The sequence below is a fragment of the Trichosurus vulpecula genome, chromosome 1 (assembly GCF_011100635.1).
Source record: "Trichosurus vulpecula isolate mTriVul1 chromosome 1, mTriVul1.pri, whole genome shotgun sequence".
Taxonomy (NCBI): Eukaryota; Metazoa; Chordata; class Mammalia; order Diprotodontia; family Phalangeridae; genus Trichosurus; species Trichosurus vulpecula.
Genome location: NC_050573.1, coordinates 173017498 through 173039222, shown reverse-complemented (window position 1 = coordinate 173039222; position 21725 = coordinate 173017498). Strand labels below are relative to the sequence as shown.

The 21725-nt window shown below is 38.5% G+C and overlaps 1 protein-coding gene across 1 annotated transcript in view; it reads left to right on the top strand.

Moving 5' to 3' along the window:
• Window positions 1-21725, top strand: part of CAGE1 (cancer antigen 1) — a 95622-nt gene that overhangs the window by 36241 nt on the left and 37656 nt on the right. Inside the window, exons 7-12 of the mRNA XM_036742522.1 lie at window positions 578-1588; window positions 3636-3704; window positions 5861-6010; window positions 7196-7294; window positions 9673-9753; window positions 18380-18487. Coding sequence (XP_036598417.1) covers window positions 578-1588; window positions 3636-3704; window positions 5861-6010; window positions 7196-7294; window positions 9673-9753; window positions 18380-18487 — 1518 coding nt within the window. The remainder of the gene's footprint in view (window positions 1-577; window positions 1589-3635; window positions 3705-5860; window positions 6011-7195; window positions 7295-9672; window positions 9754-18379; window positions 18488-21725) is intronic.

The window sequence follows — 21725 nt, the reverse complement described above, 5'->3', positions numbered from 1 at the left end:
CATCTTTTACAAAGATCTCCAGGTTCTTTTTTAACTGCATCAGCCTATGCTGTTTTTATTTGAATATTTTATGTTATAGCTACAGTCTTTCAAGGTCTTCAAATCCTGTGACACTCTAATAATGATAAAATTAGAGTAGTGATATTATCCTGACATAGGGACCCAATAGTTTTAATTGGCAGTTTTTTAAAAGATAACTTTTTTCATGTTTTTTATTTTTTATTAGTAGATTTATTGATTGGTAAATTAATTTAATTTATTTGAAGACAAGAAAAACAGCAGAGTCTGAAAGGCTGTATGTCCTGAGAAATTATGGGGATGTGAACAGTTAGCAGTGCTCCTGTAAAACAGATAATTTTACTCTTCAGGCAATATTGATCTCCTGGATCTTAGAGATGAAGGTACGAGTGCTAAATGCACAGTCTCTCTCATATTAAATGGTAGTGACAAACATTTGCACACTAATGCATAAAACTAATGATCTTTCAGCTAAAATCTTTCCATTTTGAGTAGTAGGATATTAATGGAGATAGTGATTGTTTCACTTTTTCTCTCTTGCTTTCTCAATTAAAAATAGATTTTCGTTAATCCAAGGGAATCCCAGAATGCTAGGGAAGCTCCTGAGAAGTCAAACATTTGTCCGAAGGAAGTAAGGGCAGAGTCTCCAAACCGCCATGAGAATTTCCTAATTTATTTCACTGACACCAGCACTTGGAGTGAGGCATCCGTGGAAGACTTTAGTCCCCAAGATACAAAGCATGGTTTTGAAAGTCTGCAGCCCCTAGAGGAGGAGCATATAGATTTGAATGATGTCATAAATACATTAAAACAAGATAACCATAAGCAGCAAAGTAAAATAACAGAATTAGAGTATAGTAACTTCCACTTAGAGAATAATGTCAAAGAGCTACAAATGAAAATTTCCAAACAACAGTTATTTGTTGACATCATAAATAAACTGAAGAAGAATGTTGAAGAGCTTATTGAAGACAAGTACAGAGTTATCCTAGAAAAAAATGATATTGAAAACTCCTTGAAGAATTTGCAGAAGGTTTCAAATGAAATACAAAAACAGCTTGAGGAATCTGTGTTTGAAAAGAACACTTTAATATTAGAGCTTAAAAAGATGAAAAAAGATTATGTTGTTCTTCAGGAGAAACATAAGAATGAATTAGAGCTAAAGAATAAATCCATAAATTATTGTTTGGAAATGGACAAAACCTTAAACAAGAAAGAAGAAATTGGGAGGTTACAGAGTCTCAGAGGAGAACTGGACAAAGCAACTTCCACTAGGGAATTACTCCAAATAGAATTCCAGAGACACGAGGAGATCAAGATGCAAGAAAGGCAGGAACTGAAGTGCAGTCTTAGCAAATTGGTTGCTCAAGTTAAAGTTTTGCAGTCAAGTTCTGAGAATGAAAGGGCTAAGAATGCCATGTTACAGCAGCAGATCAATAAGGTAAAAAATGAGAATGCAAAACTTCAGCAGCAAATTGCAAGGAGTGAGGAGCAAAATTATAACTGGAAACTTGAGACCGCTCAGTGGAAGCAACAGCTGGAGGAAATAATGGAGTCAGACTTTGCAAAGGTATTGGTCTAAGTTCAAAATTCCTAATGCCAAAATTCATGAGTTTTCAACTGCTTATAGGTAATCAGAGCCTGCAGGAACATTATTGGTTATCATAAAATTGAAATAGGATTACTCATAGTTTGATGTCATTCATGCTTCAATCATATAAGATTTTATTTGTGTATAAAGCATTACATGTTATAGTTTTAATAGCAATATATCAGCCTCACTGTGAGGTAGGCCTCACAGAATACCAGCTGATTATTCTTTAGATTTTGTCACGCATCTCCTTCATATGAGTAGTTTCATATAAATGGCTTCATAGTTCTTAGCTTTGAATTTTTAATTCCACAATCAGTCCTACTCCTCTTCAGACCTATTTTAACCCTCTTTTGATCTTTAATTGTGACCTATAGAATGTCCATTCTATTATAGGCAAAATACATCGCAGTTTCAGCCTTTTCCAGAAATAGGATTTCTGTGTCTTAGCTTAATAAAATCCTGTATTTCTCCTGATGATGTCACCTTCCTTGTTATCCTCATTAGTAGAGGTTGTTTCAACTTCCACTCCCTAACCCAGATGAGAGAAGAATGGAAATCAGCATGCATCTTGTTATTTCCAGGTAGTTATTTGACATATATTACCCAGTCACCTCATATTTTGTGAATTCTATGTCCATACCACCTTTTCTTTAGTATTATTATTAGTTTGCCATTGTCTACCAACATTGATAGCTAGGTGCTGTAGTAGATAGAGCATCGGACTTGGAGTCAGGAAGATCTGAATTCCAGTCTAGCCTCAGACATTTATTAGCTGTGTGACCCTAGGCAAGTCACTTAACCTCTGTTTGACTCAGTTCCTCATCTGTAAAATGGGGCACATTGGAGAAGGAAATAGCAAACCACTCCAGTATCTTTGCCAAGAAAACCCCATGGACAAAAATCGGTGGAGTCACATAGAGTTGCACATGACTGAACAACCAAAACCAACAATGACAACATTCCCGCCTCTCTCGGTGACTTTAGCATGTAGTTCACAGTTCTACTTTTCACCCCATTTCTTGGTATGACTCTACATCAACCTGGCCAATATGCTGGCCTCAGTTTCTCAATCTTTAATTCTGGTGATCTTTGCTTTCGCTCCACTACAGCACTGTCATACCCTGGACCTCATCATCACTTGGAACTATTGTTTTAATTCTGGAATTCTGAATTTCTTTTCTCTGCTACCAAGACCTCTACTTCTCCATTTAGACCACTCCCTGCTGAACTTGGTCTTCACCCTCCTTGTGATCTCCATTCCAGTCCATCATCCCTTTCCTTGCCTCATTTATCTCCTGACCTAGGCTGTATCCTTTGGTGGGCCATTTCATCTTAGAACTCTGTTCCTTTGACCCATTACTGTATCTGGTTTCCCCCTAGCCCCAACCTTACTTTCTCACCAATCCAGTAGCCTTTTGTCAGTCCTCCTCCTTGACTTGTCTGAGTGTTTTCAAATTCTTAACCTACTTGACATCTGACACCACTCTTTCCTGGGTCTCCTCCTCCTCTCTGTCTTCTTTTGTTCCTCATTCCCCTGCCACTCCCTAAAGGTCTCTACACTTTCTTCCTTGGCAACCAGTGATGCTCCTCCAGCTTCAGCTATTACTTCATTATGGGTAAGTCCCAAATCCATAGCTCTAGCCCCAACCCCTCTCCTAAGCTTCAGATTTGCACTTCTGATTACTTGATGAGCATCTCTACTTGTATAGTCTAGCAACATCTCAAACTCAAGTTTGATGTAGGTTATACTTTTGCAGTCTTGCAAAAAAGTTAAACTTTTTGCCTAAAGTTAAACTTTTTGCCTAAAGTTAAACTTTTCCCCTAACTCTTCTCTTTTTTCTGATTTATCTATTTCTATAAATGGAATCATTGTTCCCATATTCAAAAATCTCAGAATCACATAGAAAAGGAAGAAGATTCTGCAAACTATAGGCCAATGAATTTGACTTTAATTCCTGGGAAAATTCTAGAACATATCAGTAATACCAAATGACATGAAACTAACAGATGCATTTGTTTGCAGAAAGAAGTATTAAAGAAAAAAGAAAGAGAATTAGAATGGAAGATACACATGTTGGGGAGGTTTCTTCAGGTATGTGGGCACCTATGTTAAGAGAAGAGCCTTTCATGATCCCAGGCTTATTTCCATTGATATATTTAACCCAAAGAAATTGGAATTTTCATGATTGAGTCACCTCCAGTAACTTAGAGTGCTTTTGAGAAAGTTTGTTGTTGTATTTTAAACCAGTAGTTCTGTTTTTCATCCCTTATCACATTGACTTATAAAGTCTTTATTAAACACAGTGGGCAAGGCATGCTGCTTTGGCCCTAGGATCACAAAGACAAAAAGGAAGCAATCCCCACTCTCATGGAACTTCTGTCCTGAGGTGGGAGGAATGGGGAGGAGCAGCACGTACACAGGACAACCACATTTTTATTTTTTGCAGGGGGGAAGGCAAGGCAATTGGGGTTAAGTGACTTGGCCAAGGTCACACAGCTAGTAAATGTGTCAAGTGTCTGAGGCTGGATTTGAACTCAGGTACTCCTGACTCCAGGGCCAGTGCTCTACTCACTGCACCACCTAGCTGCCCACATTTTTTAACAATAAAATTAAGTGATGAAGTTGTTGGTAAGGCAAGATGAAATTAACACCCTGTATCAGTTTTTCAGAATTATCAGTACCATGAAATATTGCAAACCAAACTTAATTTTTAGAATTTTGGAGACAATTCATGGTATATTGTGTCTGAGTCTTCATGACCACAGAAGAATCAAACACTACCAAAAACTTTGCTAAGTCTGAATCATTGCAGCTCGGACCCAATCTAGTGGATTAGAGGATTTCCTTGACCATTCTTGTTACATAGCTACCAAATAGGTTATATTAGAGAGAGAATATAGTTAGAGGGTAATCCTTAAAGTCAGAAAGGGTTTGGTTCAAATTTTGCCTCTGATATGTCTGTGTGATGGTGGGCAAGTTGCTTAATTTCTCAATGCCACTGGTGAGTCTATTAAAATATTATAAGTTAAAGACTACTTGTTTATCTGTATTGGAAAATTACAACTCCAACTCCCTAAATGGATATAGTTTAATATGTGTGTATGTGACTTAATTACTTTTTAGTATCTATAGTAGCTGGCATCAGTTCAACTTTTAATTTTTTAAAAATAGATTAATGTTTCACAAACTGTTCTGTGGAATCTTGGTGTTCCATGTAGTGTGAATAGGGGTTTTGTGAAAAAATGTTGATGCTAGCAATTTTCATCTCTAAAATGTTAAATAAGACTTAGCTATTCTCAGCAATACAATGATCCAAGATAATTCCAAAGGACTCATGATGAAAAGTGCTATCTACCTCCAGAAAAAGAACCAATGGAGTCTGAATGCAGATTGAAGCATACTATTTTTTACTTTATTTTTTGTGGGGGGTGTCTGTGTTTTCTTTCATAACATGATTAATGTGAAAATATGTCTTGCATGATTGCACATGTATAACCTATATCAAATTGCTTACCATCTCAGGGAGGGAGTAGGGGAAAGAGAAAGGGAGAGAATTTGAAACTCAAATTAAAAAAAAACAAATGTTAAAAATTGTTTTTACATGCAATTGGGAAAAATAAAAAAAAAAAGTTAAGTAAGAAATTTATATGTGTATATATAGATATATATGTAATATGATACATATATAATATCAAATACTTATTAATTGTGATATTTCAGTATGAAAACAGACATAAATTCCTCAATTTTGCTCCAAAATTTGTACCATAACCCCAGACCAGGCCAGCATTTATGAGTCTCAGTAATACTGTTGTTTTTAAGTTATTTTTCAGTCATATCTGACTCTTCATGACCTTGTTTGGGTTTGGGGGTTTTTTTTTCTTGGCAAAGATACTAAATAGAGTGGTGTGCCATTTTCTTCTCTAGCTCATTTTACAGATGAGGAAACTAAGGCAAACTTGGTTAAGTGACCAATTTTGAATGAATGAAGCTTTTTTCTATAGAAGTACACTATATAATTTTCTCTTTGGTTCTTTGTTTGTTTGTTTAGAGAAAACTAGAGCTTAATTCTGACCTCTGCTGGCTAACCAAAAATTTCATTGCCAAAGAGAAGCTGCTTTTAGTTTCTCTTTTTTAACCCTGCATTTTTAGGTGATTTGCTTTTTTAAAATTTAGGACTTTCATTAAAAAAAAAAAAAGCAGGCTCTCAGCTTTTAACAAGACAAATTTGAATGTGTCCACCACAGGACATGAAAATAATGCACTCAAATGTGTTCCTGAACTGCCCACCTTTTGAAGAAGAAAGTTTGAATTCACCATATATGAAAAAAACTTCTCAGTTTGTATCGAAGATGCACGATTTAATGGCTCTGATGATGGGACTGCTTACCTGTGAGGTAAATAAAACATTCAGAAAGTTTGCAAAAACCAAGCATGGTAAGGCAGAGAAAAAGACTGGCAAAAATATAACCAGATGTAATGCCTAAAACTTACATTAAATATCTTCAGATTCCAGAATTACTTAAAGCTCTCCCACTGTCTAATATTTCTTGGCCTTAGGTCATTACCCCTCTAATGACAACAGTCAATTTTTAATGGACTGATTAAGTAGGGTGTGGATTAACCCGGTCCCCTTTTCCTCTATTCCTTTACTTTCCTGCACATTTCCTTGTTCATTAACACTATCTATTGTAATTACAACAGACTGTTGTGAGCCACAACTCTTTGGTACCAATAAATTCATTTTGATCTGTCCCTAGGCTCTTGTGCTAGAACTTTATATTTATGAGGCCCCAAATGGTTGTGAGGTATATAATAATGCAAGTAATTAGGAGAAGAGAATAGAGATGAACGTCCTGGTGTGGCCAGGCCCAAGTGCTCCACGTTGGATTTTGTTCTGAAGCCTTTAAATACCCTGGCATGCCTCTGCTATTGAAATAGCAATTACAGAATAGATAGAGATGTCAAATTGTTCCTGCTTACAGTGTAACCAAATTCCTTTTTTCTTCTTTTTTTACTTTGTATGATTTTGTACAGCTACTTCGGTCATGTCCGACTCCATCTGGGGTTTTCTTGGAATAGGTACTGGGGTGGTTTGCCATTTTCTTCTCCAGCTCACTTTACAGATGAGGAAACTGAGGCAACCAAGGTTAAGCAACTTGCCCAGGGTCACACGGCTAGTATGTGTCTAAGGCCAGATTTGAACTCAGGAAGATGAGTTTTCATGGCTCCAAGCCTAGCATTCTAGCCACTGTGCCACCTAGCCTTTCCATGTGACTAACCCATCCTCTCTATCTTTTTTTTCAATCTTACATTCTAAATCATTCTTCAGTGACATCCTTTACCCCACTTCTTGTTTGTAATGCATTGCAGACTGTTTATGTCCACCATGTATATCTCCCTGTTGCATTTTGGGTGAGTCTCTACTTCCCTCCAAGGACTAGTTTATAAATATAAAGCCATATGAATTCCTTCCACACAACACTTTCTGAGATGCCTTAGGATAAGTGGCTGAAGTTGGTTTTTATTGAAAACTCTAGTTGGTCTAGCTTCTCCAATTTTAATCTTGTTATTCTTCTCAGGATACAGATAGTCCTAATATTGAACATTTGCAGGACAGTGAGAATGTTTACAAAAAAATGAAGTGTTTCAACTTTAAGAAAAAAAGTTTGGAAAAAGAGGTATGGTGACTTAAACTTTAGCAATAATAACCCTCTTGTTTAGTCAAAGAATAAGGCCATATATAAAGGCATGAAGAGACACTAATATTTGAATAATTTTTGTTTTCAAAGAAGTAATTCTTAGAACTCTAGAGCTTTCCTAGGCCCTTTACAAGAGTGTTTATTGATTCAAAAACCTCACCCATTTAAGTAATATTAAATCTACTTCTTATAAGTACAAGGTAACTTCATCTACTACACTTATTGTATTAGGAGGGCAGAGTTTATAATCTCAAAGAGGATCATAAACATGTCTGAAAGGTTCGGAACCGCCGGATATAAGAAACTCTCAAAGTAGAAGGCAGAAGAATCAAAACATTTATTTAGGCTCCACAGTAACCAACCCATGAACCAGCAACCCCATTTTGATATATTGATCAAAAGCTTCCAGGCCCAATAAGTACGCCTTGAAAGAGTAACCAGGAGGCTACAGAGAAGCATGATTGCGTAAAGCAAAATCATGCTTCCCCCTCTATGGTAAAAAGATTACCCACTGGCCTGAAGTCTTTGTTCAGCTTCCTCCCGTAGGTCAGCTCTGCCACTGGCAGCTCCTGCTTCAGCTGTGGCTGTGGCTGTGGCTATAGCAGCCTCTGGCTCCAACGGGAGCTGCTTTTAACCATCCGGCTTCTGCAGGGGGGGGGGGGGGGGGGGGTAAGGTACGCCGGGGAAAGCACAGGTTCTTTCAATCTGCTTAAGCAAGGTGAAGGGGTTGACCAGGAAAGCACAGGTTCTTTCCATCAGCCTAAGCAAGGTGAAGGGGTTGACCGGGAAAGCACAGGTTCTTTCCATCAGCCTAAGCAAGGTGAAGGGGTTGACCGGGAAAGCACAGGTTCTTTCCATCAGCTTAAGCAAGGGAAGCAAGGTGAAGGGGCCGACAAGCTTACTCCAGTCCAACATACAAACAGTATTCAGTTCAGGGGAAAAAGCCAAATTAGTCAAGGGCACTTGTTGACTAAGTGCTAAGGAGCCCATTTTTGGTTGCCAACACAGTTATTTCATCAATGTCTATGTTTTTGGTTTGACAGTCAAGCATTCTTCAGTTGACAAAAGCAGAGATTTGAGGGTAGAGTCAAGGGAATCACTATGTGAAGTAGTGCCTTCTGCCTCCTGACAGAAGTATATGTTCAAAATGAGCATTATAGAATTATAACACTGGAGAGGTAGATCTGAGAGATGCATCATTTTGAATCTGAGGTACATACATGTAGTAGTAATTTAGATTTGAAGATATTTCCCAGTCATTAATAGACCATGTGACCTGCTTATGTCACAGGAAGCCTAAGTCACATGTGGTGGGAGGAGCTTCCTGACAGGAAAAGGAAGTTATGTGACAGGAAATGGAGAGAGAGAGAGAGAGCAGTTATGGCTTCTAATGGCTACCATTGTGATGGTTAAAACTGAACAGGCAGACTTAGCTGTACTGTGAGTTTGTCTTTGGGAAGACCCCAGCAGGGGGTTGGAGAGGTTTTGGGATGGCAAGGTTCCAGGTTGTGATATCGTGTTTTGGGTTCCTTGCTGTTATGATGAAGTGGGTTAACTGGCTGTGGGAGCTGAACATTTGGCTATGGGATATGGTTCTCTGGTATCCGAATAAATGTTATACTTCTTCTACCTTCTTTATGGAGAGTCTCTCATACTTTGCGATACAGAACTGCATAGGCATATTCACAATTACCATTGATATTGTGTTTATTGCCTTACTGATAAAATATATAGCAAGGAATGTGGGCCACAACACTGCCTAAATATATTCAAGTTGGGTACTTAGATTCATGACAGTTGGGCCCTTCACCAAAGGAAAATGAATGATCTGAATTGAGAAAAAGAGAAGACATATGCCTGGAATTCTGGGGCAGTTTTTTGTGTCTTGTAACTGAAATATAGAAAGAAAGGGCTTAGAGGAGAAAACATGGGATTTCAGAGAAATCGTCCTTCTCAGATTGGTCTGAATGGAGAGAGAAGCCTAGTTCAGGCTAGTTCAGAAGCCTAGTTCAGGCTCACTAAGACTAGTGAGATAATAAAAGTAATTTTGCATATATTGATTTAATTTTGATAAAACTTTATGCCATTAGAATTAATTGGGATTCCAAATATTGAAGGTAATAATTTTGAATTAAGCCTGTTTTAATATTATATTCAGAGATCCTTATTGACCTCTCATGAATTTACTTTAAAAATATAATCTCATCTTTCATGGAGACACTTATGTTATCTTTAATCATAGATACTTAAAGATTCTTCCTGTGACATCCGGTAGTGTACAGTAAAGATAATAAGAACATAGAATGATTTTTATTTCTCTTCCTTTTATAATATAAATTGTCTCTAATTCTTCCTAGCTACTGAAACATAAGGAAAGAATCTCAACCTTTAGACAGTTAATTGCTAATGAAAAAGCTTTTCAAGAGAAGTTTTTTGAGGTATGTCTAATACTTATGTTCTGTCTCGCACATTTTCAAAAATGACTCCACTGATAAACCTTGTACGAATTGATTTCTACTCCCACCTCCCATCTCTGTACCCCAACATCTCCATCTATTTGAAGTTCCTCTCTTTTTTATTCAAAGCCCAAAATATTGCATCCTCCTCCATGAAGTACTGGACAGCTTCATGTCTCACAAATAGGCAGTTTGCCCCCATGAAAAAGAAACATTGAACATTTCCAGCATGACGGTCTTTTTGTGATAAGGGAAGCTGGGCTCCTCTCCATAGGAAGTAGGTTCTTATATTTCACAGAATAAGACTGTGGATCCACAGGTACCACAATGTGAGAAGTCCAATAATGGCCAAAAGAAAAAGAAGAAACATCAGTGTTTGATTACTTCCTGCTGAAGAGTATTTGTTCACCTGACATAAGTAACAGAGACATTTGCTCTCTTCTATGTCTGAATATGATGACGTCCCTCCCAAGAACTGCCAAACCTGATGGCTGCCACCCATTTCTAGTGATTCATGTGAGAACAAATGATACCAGCAGTAGAGCGTAACAAAGTATTGTTAAGGATCATAGAGTCATGGACAAAAAACTGAAGCCTGCAAGAGCACCAGTGGTGTTTTCATCAGTGTTTGTTATTAAAGATATGGGATTCCAAAGAGGTAAAAAGCCATATTTGGGAAATGAACAATGGATTTAAAATATGATGTTTGAGAACAGGATTTGGATTTCTAGACCACAGCTTAAAATATAGGGATGACAATTTTTTAAAAAGGGATCAAATATACCCAGACAAATGCCAGCAAAAATATTTTCCTGGTTTCTTGTAAATCTCTTCAAGAGAACTTTATATTAAAAAGGAAGGAAGAGAGAGAAAACAGCCACATAGATCTGACAATCCTAGTACTACAGAGGGGTAACAAAAAGGTATAGCATAAAAAGAAACATAGTAAAGCAGAAGGTTAATAATTCACAGAAGACACTCCAAGAAGCAATAAAAAATGGCTGCTCTTTATGTGGTGGCAAAAAAATGGAAGATGAGGGCATGCCCATCAATTAGGGAATGGCTGAACATGTTGTAGTAGGGATATTAATGTGATAAAATACTATCATGCCATAAGAAATGAAGAGGAATGGTTTCAGAGAAACCTGGAAAGACTTGTATGAACTGATGCAGAGTGAAGTGAACAGAACCAGGAGAACAATTTATACAATAACACAAATAAAGATAACTTGGAAAGACTTAAGAACTCTGATCAACACAATAACCAACTACAGTTCTACAGGACTCACAATGAAATTGATACAGACCTCTAAATAGAGAGGTGATGGACTCAGTATACAGATTCACTGTACCACTGGGAGACTGGTGAGGAAGGAGGTTTGTTTTCTCAGTGGGAATGAGGAAAGACAGAAGGGAGAGAATGTGAATCAGAAAACAAAATGTTGAATTTTTTTAAAAGGAACTATATATCGTATATTATTTCACTTTATTTTTTAAATAATATTTCCCCCAATTACATGTTAAAACCATTTTTTTTTACAATTTGTTTTAAAATTTAGAGTTCCAAAATCTATCCTTCCCTCCCTCTTTCCCCTCCCCACTTCCTGAGACAGTAAGCAATCTCATATAGGTTATACATGTACAATCATTAAAACATTTCCTTATTAGTCATTTTGTACAAGACTTGAACCAGAAGAAAGAAAGGAAGGGAAGGAAGGAAGGAAAGAAAGAGAGGAAAAATAGCATGCTTCAGTCTATATTCAGACAGTATCAGTCTTTTTCTCTGAAGGTAGATAGCATGTTTCCTCGAGAACCTTTTGGGACTGTCCTGGAGTATTGTATTCCTGAGAATAACAAAGTCATTCACACTTCTTCATTATGCAATATTGCTGTTACTGTGAACAATATTCTCCTGGTTCTGCTCACTTCACTTTGCATCAGCTCGTGTAAGTCTAGGAACAGAATATATTAAGAAGAGGTGGAGGAATAACATTTTCTATTAAAAATTTTTAATCATGTAAAGAAATCCAAGAACTTGAGAGGGGGGAACATGGTGGAGAGCCTTTGGATAAGAATCAAAAGACCTGGAAAAAGAAGCAGTATTATTGTTAGGAGTACACTGTAAACTATCAGGACAAAAAGGAGGAATTAGATGGGGAGTTCAGGAAACATCACAAACCTGCTATGGAAACACTGTAGTGTATGGGGGAGGGGCAGAATTATCTGGATATCTAATACCACTGCCAAAATCATAGTGTGGTACTGGGAAAATCAGTTATTGCTAAGGAGACCCCTGAGAAACCCCAGTTTGCATAATAAAGAATGGACTCAGACCTTTTGGCATTTAGCAAATGTCCCTGGGGCTCTGTGACTCCACCAAGGAATGTCAATAGATAAGATTATCCCACTTAACAATAGCCTGTCAAAATATTTGATCTGTCAGGACCTTTGTTCCTGTTTCCCCGGACCACCCACCACCCTGTGACCTGGCCCGAAAATTTCAAGAGATAATTAACCATTGTACCCTGTATTTTCTATAAATACTATTTCTTCACCCCAACTCGGGGCCATTCTGATTTGGATGGAACCCCAAATGGTCACCAGCTAATAAATTCTCCATTTAAAACTTATACTCTGTAGTGTGTCTCACTCGCTCTTGGTATAACAATAGCAGCTGTTCACCTTGTGACATACTTTAATGATGATTTCATCCTTCAAAAGGTGGAAGAATTTTTTAAAATTAACTGCTATTTTGGACTTGATTCTGGCCATGTTGTGGAACCTATCCTAGAAGTCTTGATATAGAAGAAAGGAAAACTGCATAATCTGATGTCACTTAGATTTGAGGAGAGCATACATCAAAGGATTCAGAGGAGGTAGAGAGATCAAATGGTTTAATATTTTGAAGAGGTAGTTGACTCGAGGAATGGGAAGCCCTCAAGAATTAAATTCTAAAGACATAAGCAGAAATAATCGGATGAGAGAGAAAAAAAAAATTAACTACCTAAAGAGTCCATTATGTAGACACAGGGAACTCGTGAACAAATCCACATTTCAAAAACTTCTATAAAGAACATGGAGGATGAATACCAAAGAATATCCCAGTCCTGTAAGAATTGTGAATCCCCCTAGATATCATCTTCCAAGAAATTATCAAGGAGAACTGCCCTGATATTCTAGAGCCACAGGGCAAAATAGAAATTGAAAGAATCCATCGATTGCCTCCAAATAGATCCCAAAAAGTAATCTCCTAGGAATATTGTCACCAAATTCCAGAGCTCCCAGATCAAGGAGAAAATACTGCAAGCAGCCAGAAAGAAACAATTTGAGTATTGTGGAAACACAATCAGAATAACCCCAGATCTGGCAGCCTCTACATTAAGAGATCGAAGGGCTTGGAATACGATATTCCAGAGGTCAATGGAGCTAGGATTAAAACCAAGAATCACCTACCCAGCAAAACTGAGTATCATGCTCCAAGGCAAAATATGGATTTTCAATAAAATAGAGGACTTTCAAGCTTTCACAGTGAAAAGACCAGAACTGAATAGAAAATTTGACTTTCAAACACAAGAATCAAAAGAAGCATGAAAAGGTAATCAAGAAACAGAAATTGCAAGGGACTTACTAAAGTTGAACTGTTTTGTGTACATTCCTACATGGAAAAATGATGTGTATGATTCATGAGACCTCAGTATTAGGGTAGCTGAAGGGAATATGCATGTGTGTGTGTGTGTGTGTGTGTTTATGTATATATATATATATATATATATATATATATGTTTATATAAGTGAATGTGTATGTATGTATATATGTATGTGGAGAGAGAGAGAGGACACAGGGTGAGTTGAAGATGAAGGGAAGATATCTAAAAGAAAATCAAATTAAGGGATGAGAGAGAAATATATTGAGAGAGGGAGATAGGGAGAGATAGAATGGGGATAGAATGGAGGGGAGGACAGATGGGGGTGGAGGTAATCAAAAACAAACACTTTCGAAGTTAAGGGAGAAAATTCAATAAAGGGGGATGGGTTGGGAAGGAGCAAAATATAGTTAGTCTTTCACAACATAAGTATTGTGGAAGGGTTATACATAATGATACCCATGTGGCCTATGTTGAATTGCTTGACTTCTTAGGGAGGGTGGGTGGGAAGGGAAGAGGGGAGAGAATTTGGAACTCAAAGTTTTAAAAACAGATGTTCAAAAACAACAAAAAAAAAGTTTTTGCATGCAACTAGAAAATAAGATACACAGGCAATGGGGCCTAGAAATTTATCTTGCCCTACAAGAAAGGAAGGGAAAAGGGGATGGGAGGGGAGTGGGGTAACAGAAGGGAGGGCTGACTGGGGAAAAGGGCAACCAGAATATACACCATCTTGGAGTGGGGGGGAGGGTAGAAATGGGGAGAAAATTTGTAATTCAAACTCTTGTGAAAATCAATGCTGAAAACAAAATATATTAAATAAATAAATTTTAAAAAAAAGAATTGTGAATCCCAGAATGAGTGGAGGTGGTGCTCAATACTTGAACAAAGAAAGGGATTTTTTTTTTACCTTTGTTGATTATAAAAAGATTAAATAAAAGAATGGGGCTAATGTTCAAGAGAACTATAATGACCAATCGACCTACCTTTTATTTCATTTCTGTTTTCTCTCCTAAAGAGAGTGATCAGTGGAAAGACTAGGACAAAAATGGAAAGGAGGTAGTGGAAACATAAGGTGAATGAGATAGGATCAGTGTGTTCAAGTTACTAGGCACAAAGTATATCTTAAGGAGTATTAACAAGTGTGATTGCTGAACCACTCTTGGTAGACTTAGACATCTCTTGGAAAATGGGACAGCTATTACAAGACTAGAAATGGGTAAATATTGTCCCAATTTTTTTTAGAAATGGGAAAGGGTAGATTCTACAAGCTTCATAGCTGAGGGAGTTTAACTTCTCTTCCTGGGAAAGTTCTAGAACACATTATTAAGGTAATGGTTTGTGAGTACCTAAGGAAGCAGTGATCTCAGAGTGGTAGCATGGATTCATCAAGGACAAACTATGTCAGACTAACCTCATTTTTTATCAAGAAGTAATAAGAAGGTGGGAAAGGGGGTGGGGGTGGAGAGATGCTGTATTATACTTAAATTTCAGCAAAGCATTTGACAGTGTTTTTTATTGTATGCCCATATGTAAGTTGGAGAGATACAACTGGGTGATAGAGACGTAGATCTGGGTTTGCATTGAATGACACAGAATAGTTATTTATAGGTCAGTGTTAGCTTGGAAAATGGTCTCTAGGGGTATGCTCCAGGGATCTGTATTTAGCCTTATGTTATTCAACCTTTTAATCAAAGACTTGTATGCAGACACAGATGGCATGTTTATTCAACTTGCAGACAACATGAAGCATGAATGGATAGCTAATACGTATTGTAGGACTGGGGAGCTCTCATCCTTTCCAAGGGCTGATGCCCCCCTGCACTGGGATGTTCTCGGCTTCTCCAATCAGAGGAGCTGATTTGGTACCAGAAAAAGAGGCCAAGGGCTCAATTATGATGAAATACAGAGTTTAATAAATGGTTTTAATAATCATAATGGATTACTTACAATAGGGGCCAGTCTCGGGTGGCTGCCAAATGAAAACAGTCTCAATAATGAATTGATTCCCTGCAAAGACCCCTGGAAAGCCCAGTGGCAGTTATAGAAATCATTTAAGGGGAGGTGGAGCTATAAAGCACATTGCTACTGATTAGTGGATATTTTGGGTTTCTGCTTATTAATGAGCTCATTTCCAAGGTTGGGCGTTAAGCCAATGTTATTGGGCAAATGCCCAAACACAGGTTTGTGTACTAGTCACATTTGCTGTTCATGAAGTGATCACTCTGTGTCCATGTTATGGTTATTGCCTGGTCACACTAAGTTATGACCCAGGATCTGAATTATGATTTTTAACAAGTCACCATGTCTGGGCTTCCACCTTTCACAGAGTTTTAGCTTATGGCTTTCACTTCTTATTGTGTTTTATGGCCTCTTCCCCAATCAGGACCCCATAACATTATATGAGAGTCTAGATCCAAAAAGATCTAGATAGACTGGAACAGAGATGTCCAACTCACTGCAGTCCACAAAACTCTTGAGTACACTAGAACCAGACTAAAATGTAATTGGGAGATGTCTAACAAAATAAATACAAATACAGTTCAACATAGATAATGTTAAGTTATGGTTTTCTAAGTCACTGTACAACCCACAGGGATTGATTTCTATTTGAATCTGACACCACTGGACTAAAACACTGGGCTGAATTGAATAAGATTAAATTCAAGAGGCATAAAACATCATATTTACATTCAAAATACTGACTTCAAAAGCACAGGATGGTAGAAGACATAGCTAAACAATATTTTCTGTGAAAAAAATTCATTCCTGTTGGGGTCAGAGGGAGAGTGAGGAGACAGGGTGCCAGAAACTCTGCTAAGCCTTTTACAAATTATCTCATTTAATCCTCACAACAGTCCTGCACAGGTGCTATCCTTATTTTATGGATGGAGAAAATGAGGCAAACAGAAGTTGAGTGACTTGCCCAGGATCACACAGCTACAAAGTCTCTGAGGCTAGACCTGAAGTGAGGTCTCCCTGATTCCAAGCCCAACACTTTATCCACTACCCTCCCCCATGCTGCCTCTTAATGGACTACAATCTCAGTATGAGTCAGTGTTAAGATGCTGTAGCCAAAACCAGAACACCTAGCGCTCTCCTAGGCTCTAGTAAGAAAGGTGTAATGTCTAGGAGGAGAGAAGTAATGCACTCTTGCTGTACTCTGCCCTAGTCAGGCTGTACTTTGAGTTTGGGGTTCAGTTCTGAGAATCACCTTTTAGGAAAAGCAGATGAGCCAAAGTGTGTCCCACCTGAGGAGCATAGCTGGATACTTGGAGAGCATACCATAGAGGGAGCAGTTGGGTGTAAAAGAGAAGTGAGAGCTTGCCTTCGGGTGCTCACAGGGATGTCACAAAACTAGAAGCAAGGTTAAAAGATACAAGAAGTATTAGGTTGTAAGGAAAGTGTTCCCCTCCCACTCCTTTTTGTTAACATCTTTATAGTCTCATCATAGTAATGGGGTCATTGGGTCAAAAGGTATGAATAGCTCTATAGCTTTTATTCTTATGGGGCAGCTTAGGGATGCAGTGGTTGGACCACTAGGCCTGGAGTCAGGAAATTGTTTTTGTTGGATCCTTTTAGTCGTGTCTGATTTTTTGTGACCCCAGTTGGGGTTTTCTTGGCAAAGATACTGGAGTGGTTTGCCATTTTTTTCTCAGCTTACTTTATAGATGAGAAAATTGAGGCAAATAGCGTTAAGTGACTTGCCCAGGGTCACTCAGCTAGTAAGTATCTGAGGCTGGATTTGAACTCAGGTCTTCCTAATTCCAATCCCAGTGCACTATCCACTGTATCACCTGTCACCTCAAATATTTGTTAGCTGTTTGACCCTGGGCAAGTCACTTAACCTCTGTCTTCCTCAGTTTCCTTAACCTATAAAATAAAAATAATAGTAGCACCCACCTCCCAGGGAGGTTTTGAGGATCAAATAAGATAATAATTGTAAAGCACTTAGCACAGTGCCTGACACATAGTGAGCATTATATAAATGTCAGCTGCTGTGATGTTGATGATGGCACTTTACCTGAACCTTTCCTTTCCCTATACCGTACTGCCTTAGTCATTTGCCTTTTTTCCTCATCTTTGATTACAAATTCTTTGAGAGCACGGTCTAATTTTATCTGTCTTTGCATATCCAGTACCATTGCCTTTCACATAGTAGGTGATTGTTGAATAGAGATCTCAGTCACAGACTGGCAGATACATAGCTGGGCAAAAATTCATGTAAAAGGGGTTTTTCAACTTTGTATCTCCAATGTCAAAAATATTAATACTATATATCATGTTGTAGGTAGAAGACTGCTAGAAATAATTTTATTTAGCTTATCATTATTCTAATTCCAAGCATTTCTAACTTAAAGAGTGAAATGTCCAAACTGGCCCTCTCTCTACCCCAAGACAGTTGGAGGGAACATTTTTAGAAATCTTGAAGAAAAAAGTCACAGTGTTAAAATATGTTTGGGGGTGAGGTTAACATTCTAGAACAATATTAAGAATAGTCACTTAATCTTTGACTAGAACTGCTCCATTCCTGCTTGACTACTCCCCTCAAGTGTTCTCCTGGAGAAATCAAAGGGACTATTCTCTGATCAATATGTAATCTTTTCTAAATGGAGAAAGGTGGATCATTATACTGTCACTTCAGAGAAGGTACTGATAAAGCACCTTCATAAGAGGTATTTTTAGGTCCTGATTTTTGATGACTACCCTTGATAGTTTCCACAGGAAAGACTTTTTTTTTCCTTGACCTACTATCCACTTACTAAAGGGATGAGCACAGAAAGGTTTTTAGACTGTAGAAACATTTATTCCTATTTCTGGAGAAACCAAAAAGGAGTTTTTTTAAATATGCTTCCAAACTAACACAGTACATACAGTGGTTGTTTAATAAATATGTTTAAACTAAATAGAATTTGCTGAAAGAAAGAAATATTGTGACTGAACATTAATATATTTATTTTTAGGACAGAGATACTGATTCAGAAGAATTCGAAAATTATACAAATGTTCCTGACTTACTAAGCACCAAACTAGATCAGTACCATAATCTAAATGGAGAGCTTAATTCCCTGGTAAGAAAAACTACATGTTACTATCATTTAAGCATTATAGAGCAGAGGTGGGGAACCTGCTGCCTCAAGACCTCTAGGTCCTCAAGTGTGGCCCCTTGACTGAATTCAAACTTCACAGAACAAATCCTTTTTGTTCAGAGGGTCACACTTGAGGACCTAGAGGGCTACATGTGGTCTTTGAGGCAGCAGGTTCCCTACCCTTGTTATAGAGTAACAAATCTTAAAAAAAAAATTATCAACTCCAATATGTTTTCTGTTTCTCCAAAATTCTATTAATTCAATCCATATTTATCAATGTCATGATGGTGACAAGTTTAATAGCAACAAGTCTCATTAGCCTAAAGAAGAAAAACACTGAAGTTTGCATGTTTAGCTTTTATTATTACTTATCTTCAGTGACTTCAAACCAAAGGTGGACACAACGAAGTTCAATGAAAAATGTTTGAAAACATGGCTTGGACCCAGAGAGGTGGCATAGACCTGTAGTTCTACTAGTGGGAGAGGCTGAGGCTGGTGGATTACTTGAGTTCTGAGCTGCAGAAAGGCTAAAGCGTATCTAGGGTGTTATGTCCAGGAGTAGGGAAGAGGGTGGCATCATGCTGCCTAGGAGAGGGGAACCATCCTAGGCCATAAACAGAATTGGTTAAGGCTTCCATGCCAATCAGCAGTGGGATGGGGCCCATTAGTGGCCACTGTACTTCCAGCCTGGGTAAAATAGGAAGACCTGGTGTTGAAAAAGAAGAGAGAAAATATGGCTCAGGGTTAAGAAATTAAAGAGGCCAGACTTTGGACTACACCAAAGCCTCATACACAGGTATCATAAATACCTTTTGCAAGAGAATTGGAGCACACTGAATATAATAAGCATCAAATACCATGGGAAATAACTGTTCCTTCTCTGTCTCCTTTCCTGGATCCTCATACAGATCATGCCTTCTAACCATAGGTGTCCCACAGGGCTCTGTCCTGGGCCCTCTTCTCCCTCTGTACTCCTTCACTTGGTGTTCTCGTGAGCTCCCATGGATTGAATTACCCTCTCTATGCTGATGACTCTCAAGTCTACCTTTCCTGCCCCAACCTCTGTGCTGACCTCCAGCCTCACATCTCCAACTGCCTTTCAGACATCTTCAACTGAATATCCAGTAGACATCCTAAATTCAACATGTCATTATTTTTTCTCCTAAACCCTCCTACCTATATTGGGGATCCTTGAAGAGTTTGGCTTTTGTTTCCTTTGATTAATTCAGTGTATTTCATTGAGTCTTACTAGGTGCTAAGCCCCAAGCCCAAACCCCTATTAGGTGCTAAACCTATGTGGGTGTGGATTGGTAACTAAGGTGGGGCCCAAGGTGGGGCTAACTAAGGGAGGCCTGATTAGATCTTTGCTCCTAAGTTTGCCCCAAACCCCTAATTACTAGGTGCTAAGCCTATGTGGGTGTGAAGCTTCCAGGGTCCTAAGGGGAGTTGCTAACTCCAGAGCCAATCATAGCAGCCTAAGTTCTGGTCATTCAGATGATGTTTGATGATGTCTGAAATGGTATAAGAAGAGAAGACAGAACTATTTGCTCAGGGCTCTCACTCTTGGTGGTTTGCTGATGCTGAGACTCCAGGCAGCTCATAAACCGGATGTTGGGACTTTGTTAAACTCTGGTAACTATGTATTGGGATTTGAATCAGATAAGGTCTGTCTGTTGATGTTTGTAATTTGTTTGTATTTTGCTCTGAAGTTCAGAGTGCTGGCTTTTCCCCCTGAACTAAGTGAGTGATGTTTGTATGTTGGATTGAAATAAGATTGTTAACCCCTTAATGTTGCTTTCCTTAGTAAAGCAGATCAAAAGAACCTATGCTGGCAGCATTCTTGTTGTTGGGCTTGTGTTGGTCTTTCACCCCCACAACAACTGCTAGCCAGATTGTTGAAACACTACCTTCTCTGTTAGCCTCCCAGTCCTTCAAGCTCACAACCTGGAATCATCCTGGACTCCTCATGATCTCTCATCCTCCATATGCAATCTGTTGCCAAGGCCTGCTAATTTCATCTTTGCGACTTCCCTCCAACATGCTCCCTTCTGTCCTCTGGCACTGCCACCACTCAAGTACAGGTCCCCATCACCATGCCTGGATTCTTGTAATAGCCTACTGGTAGGTCTGCCTGCCTCAGGCATGTCCCTACTGCAGTCCATCCTCCATCCAGCCATTAAAGCGATTTTCTTAAAACTCGGGTCTAACAATGTCACCTTAATAAACTTCAGTGGCTCCCTATTGTATCTGGGAGCAAATAAAAAAATGCTCTGGTTAGCATTCAAAGCCCTTTATAACCTAACCCCAACCTCCCTTTCCAGTTTTCTTAACACCTTACTTCCCAAAACATACTTTTTGATCCACCTACACTGGCCTCCTGGCTGTTTCACAAACAAGACACTTCATCTCTTGGCTCCAGACATTCTCTCTGACTGTCCCCCATGCCTGAAATGCTCTTCTTCTTCATCTACACCTACTGACTTCCTGGCTTCCCAAGTAAAATCTCATCTTTTGTTGAAAACCTTCCCTTTATTGTTCTATGTTATTTAAATGTGCTTCCATACTAACACAGCGCCTTGCACATAACAGATGTGTAATAAATATGTTTAAAGAGACTTCCCTATATTATTCTTTATTCTAGTGCCTTCTCTCTATTAATCATTTCCAATTTATCCTGTATATAGCTTGCTTTGTATAATGTGGTTTCATGTTATCTTCCCCCATTTGATTGTGAGTTCCTGGAGGGCAGGGATTTTTGCCTCTTTTTGTATCCCCAATGCTTAGCACAGTGCCTGACACATATTAGGTGTTTAATAAATGGACTGTATCCTCAAATTTGGTTTTTAAGAGGGAGGAAAAGGGGACAACAGATGGTGCCAGAGAGCTGATGAGGGAGGGAGAAATGAGGATTATTCATAGAGATTAGGACTCAGTTCTGTGTTAAAGCCAACCAGAGAACCAGGTAACCCAAGAAATGTCAGCAGACAGAGGCAGTGGTGGAACAGTATGAACTTCATGGACCCTACCAAGAGCTGCAAGGATACTAGCATCAGTGGAATGTCAGTGACAGAGACATGGAGGAGGCAGGGGAGTTTCTGGACCAAATAGGATCTATAGCCAAGGAAAAGCAAGAAACAGATTACAATATATAGGAACAATTCAACCTGTGGCAGATTCAGAAAGACAGATGGACTGTTTTGCAAACCTCAATGCTTTACAC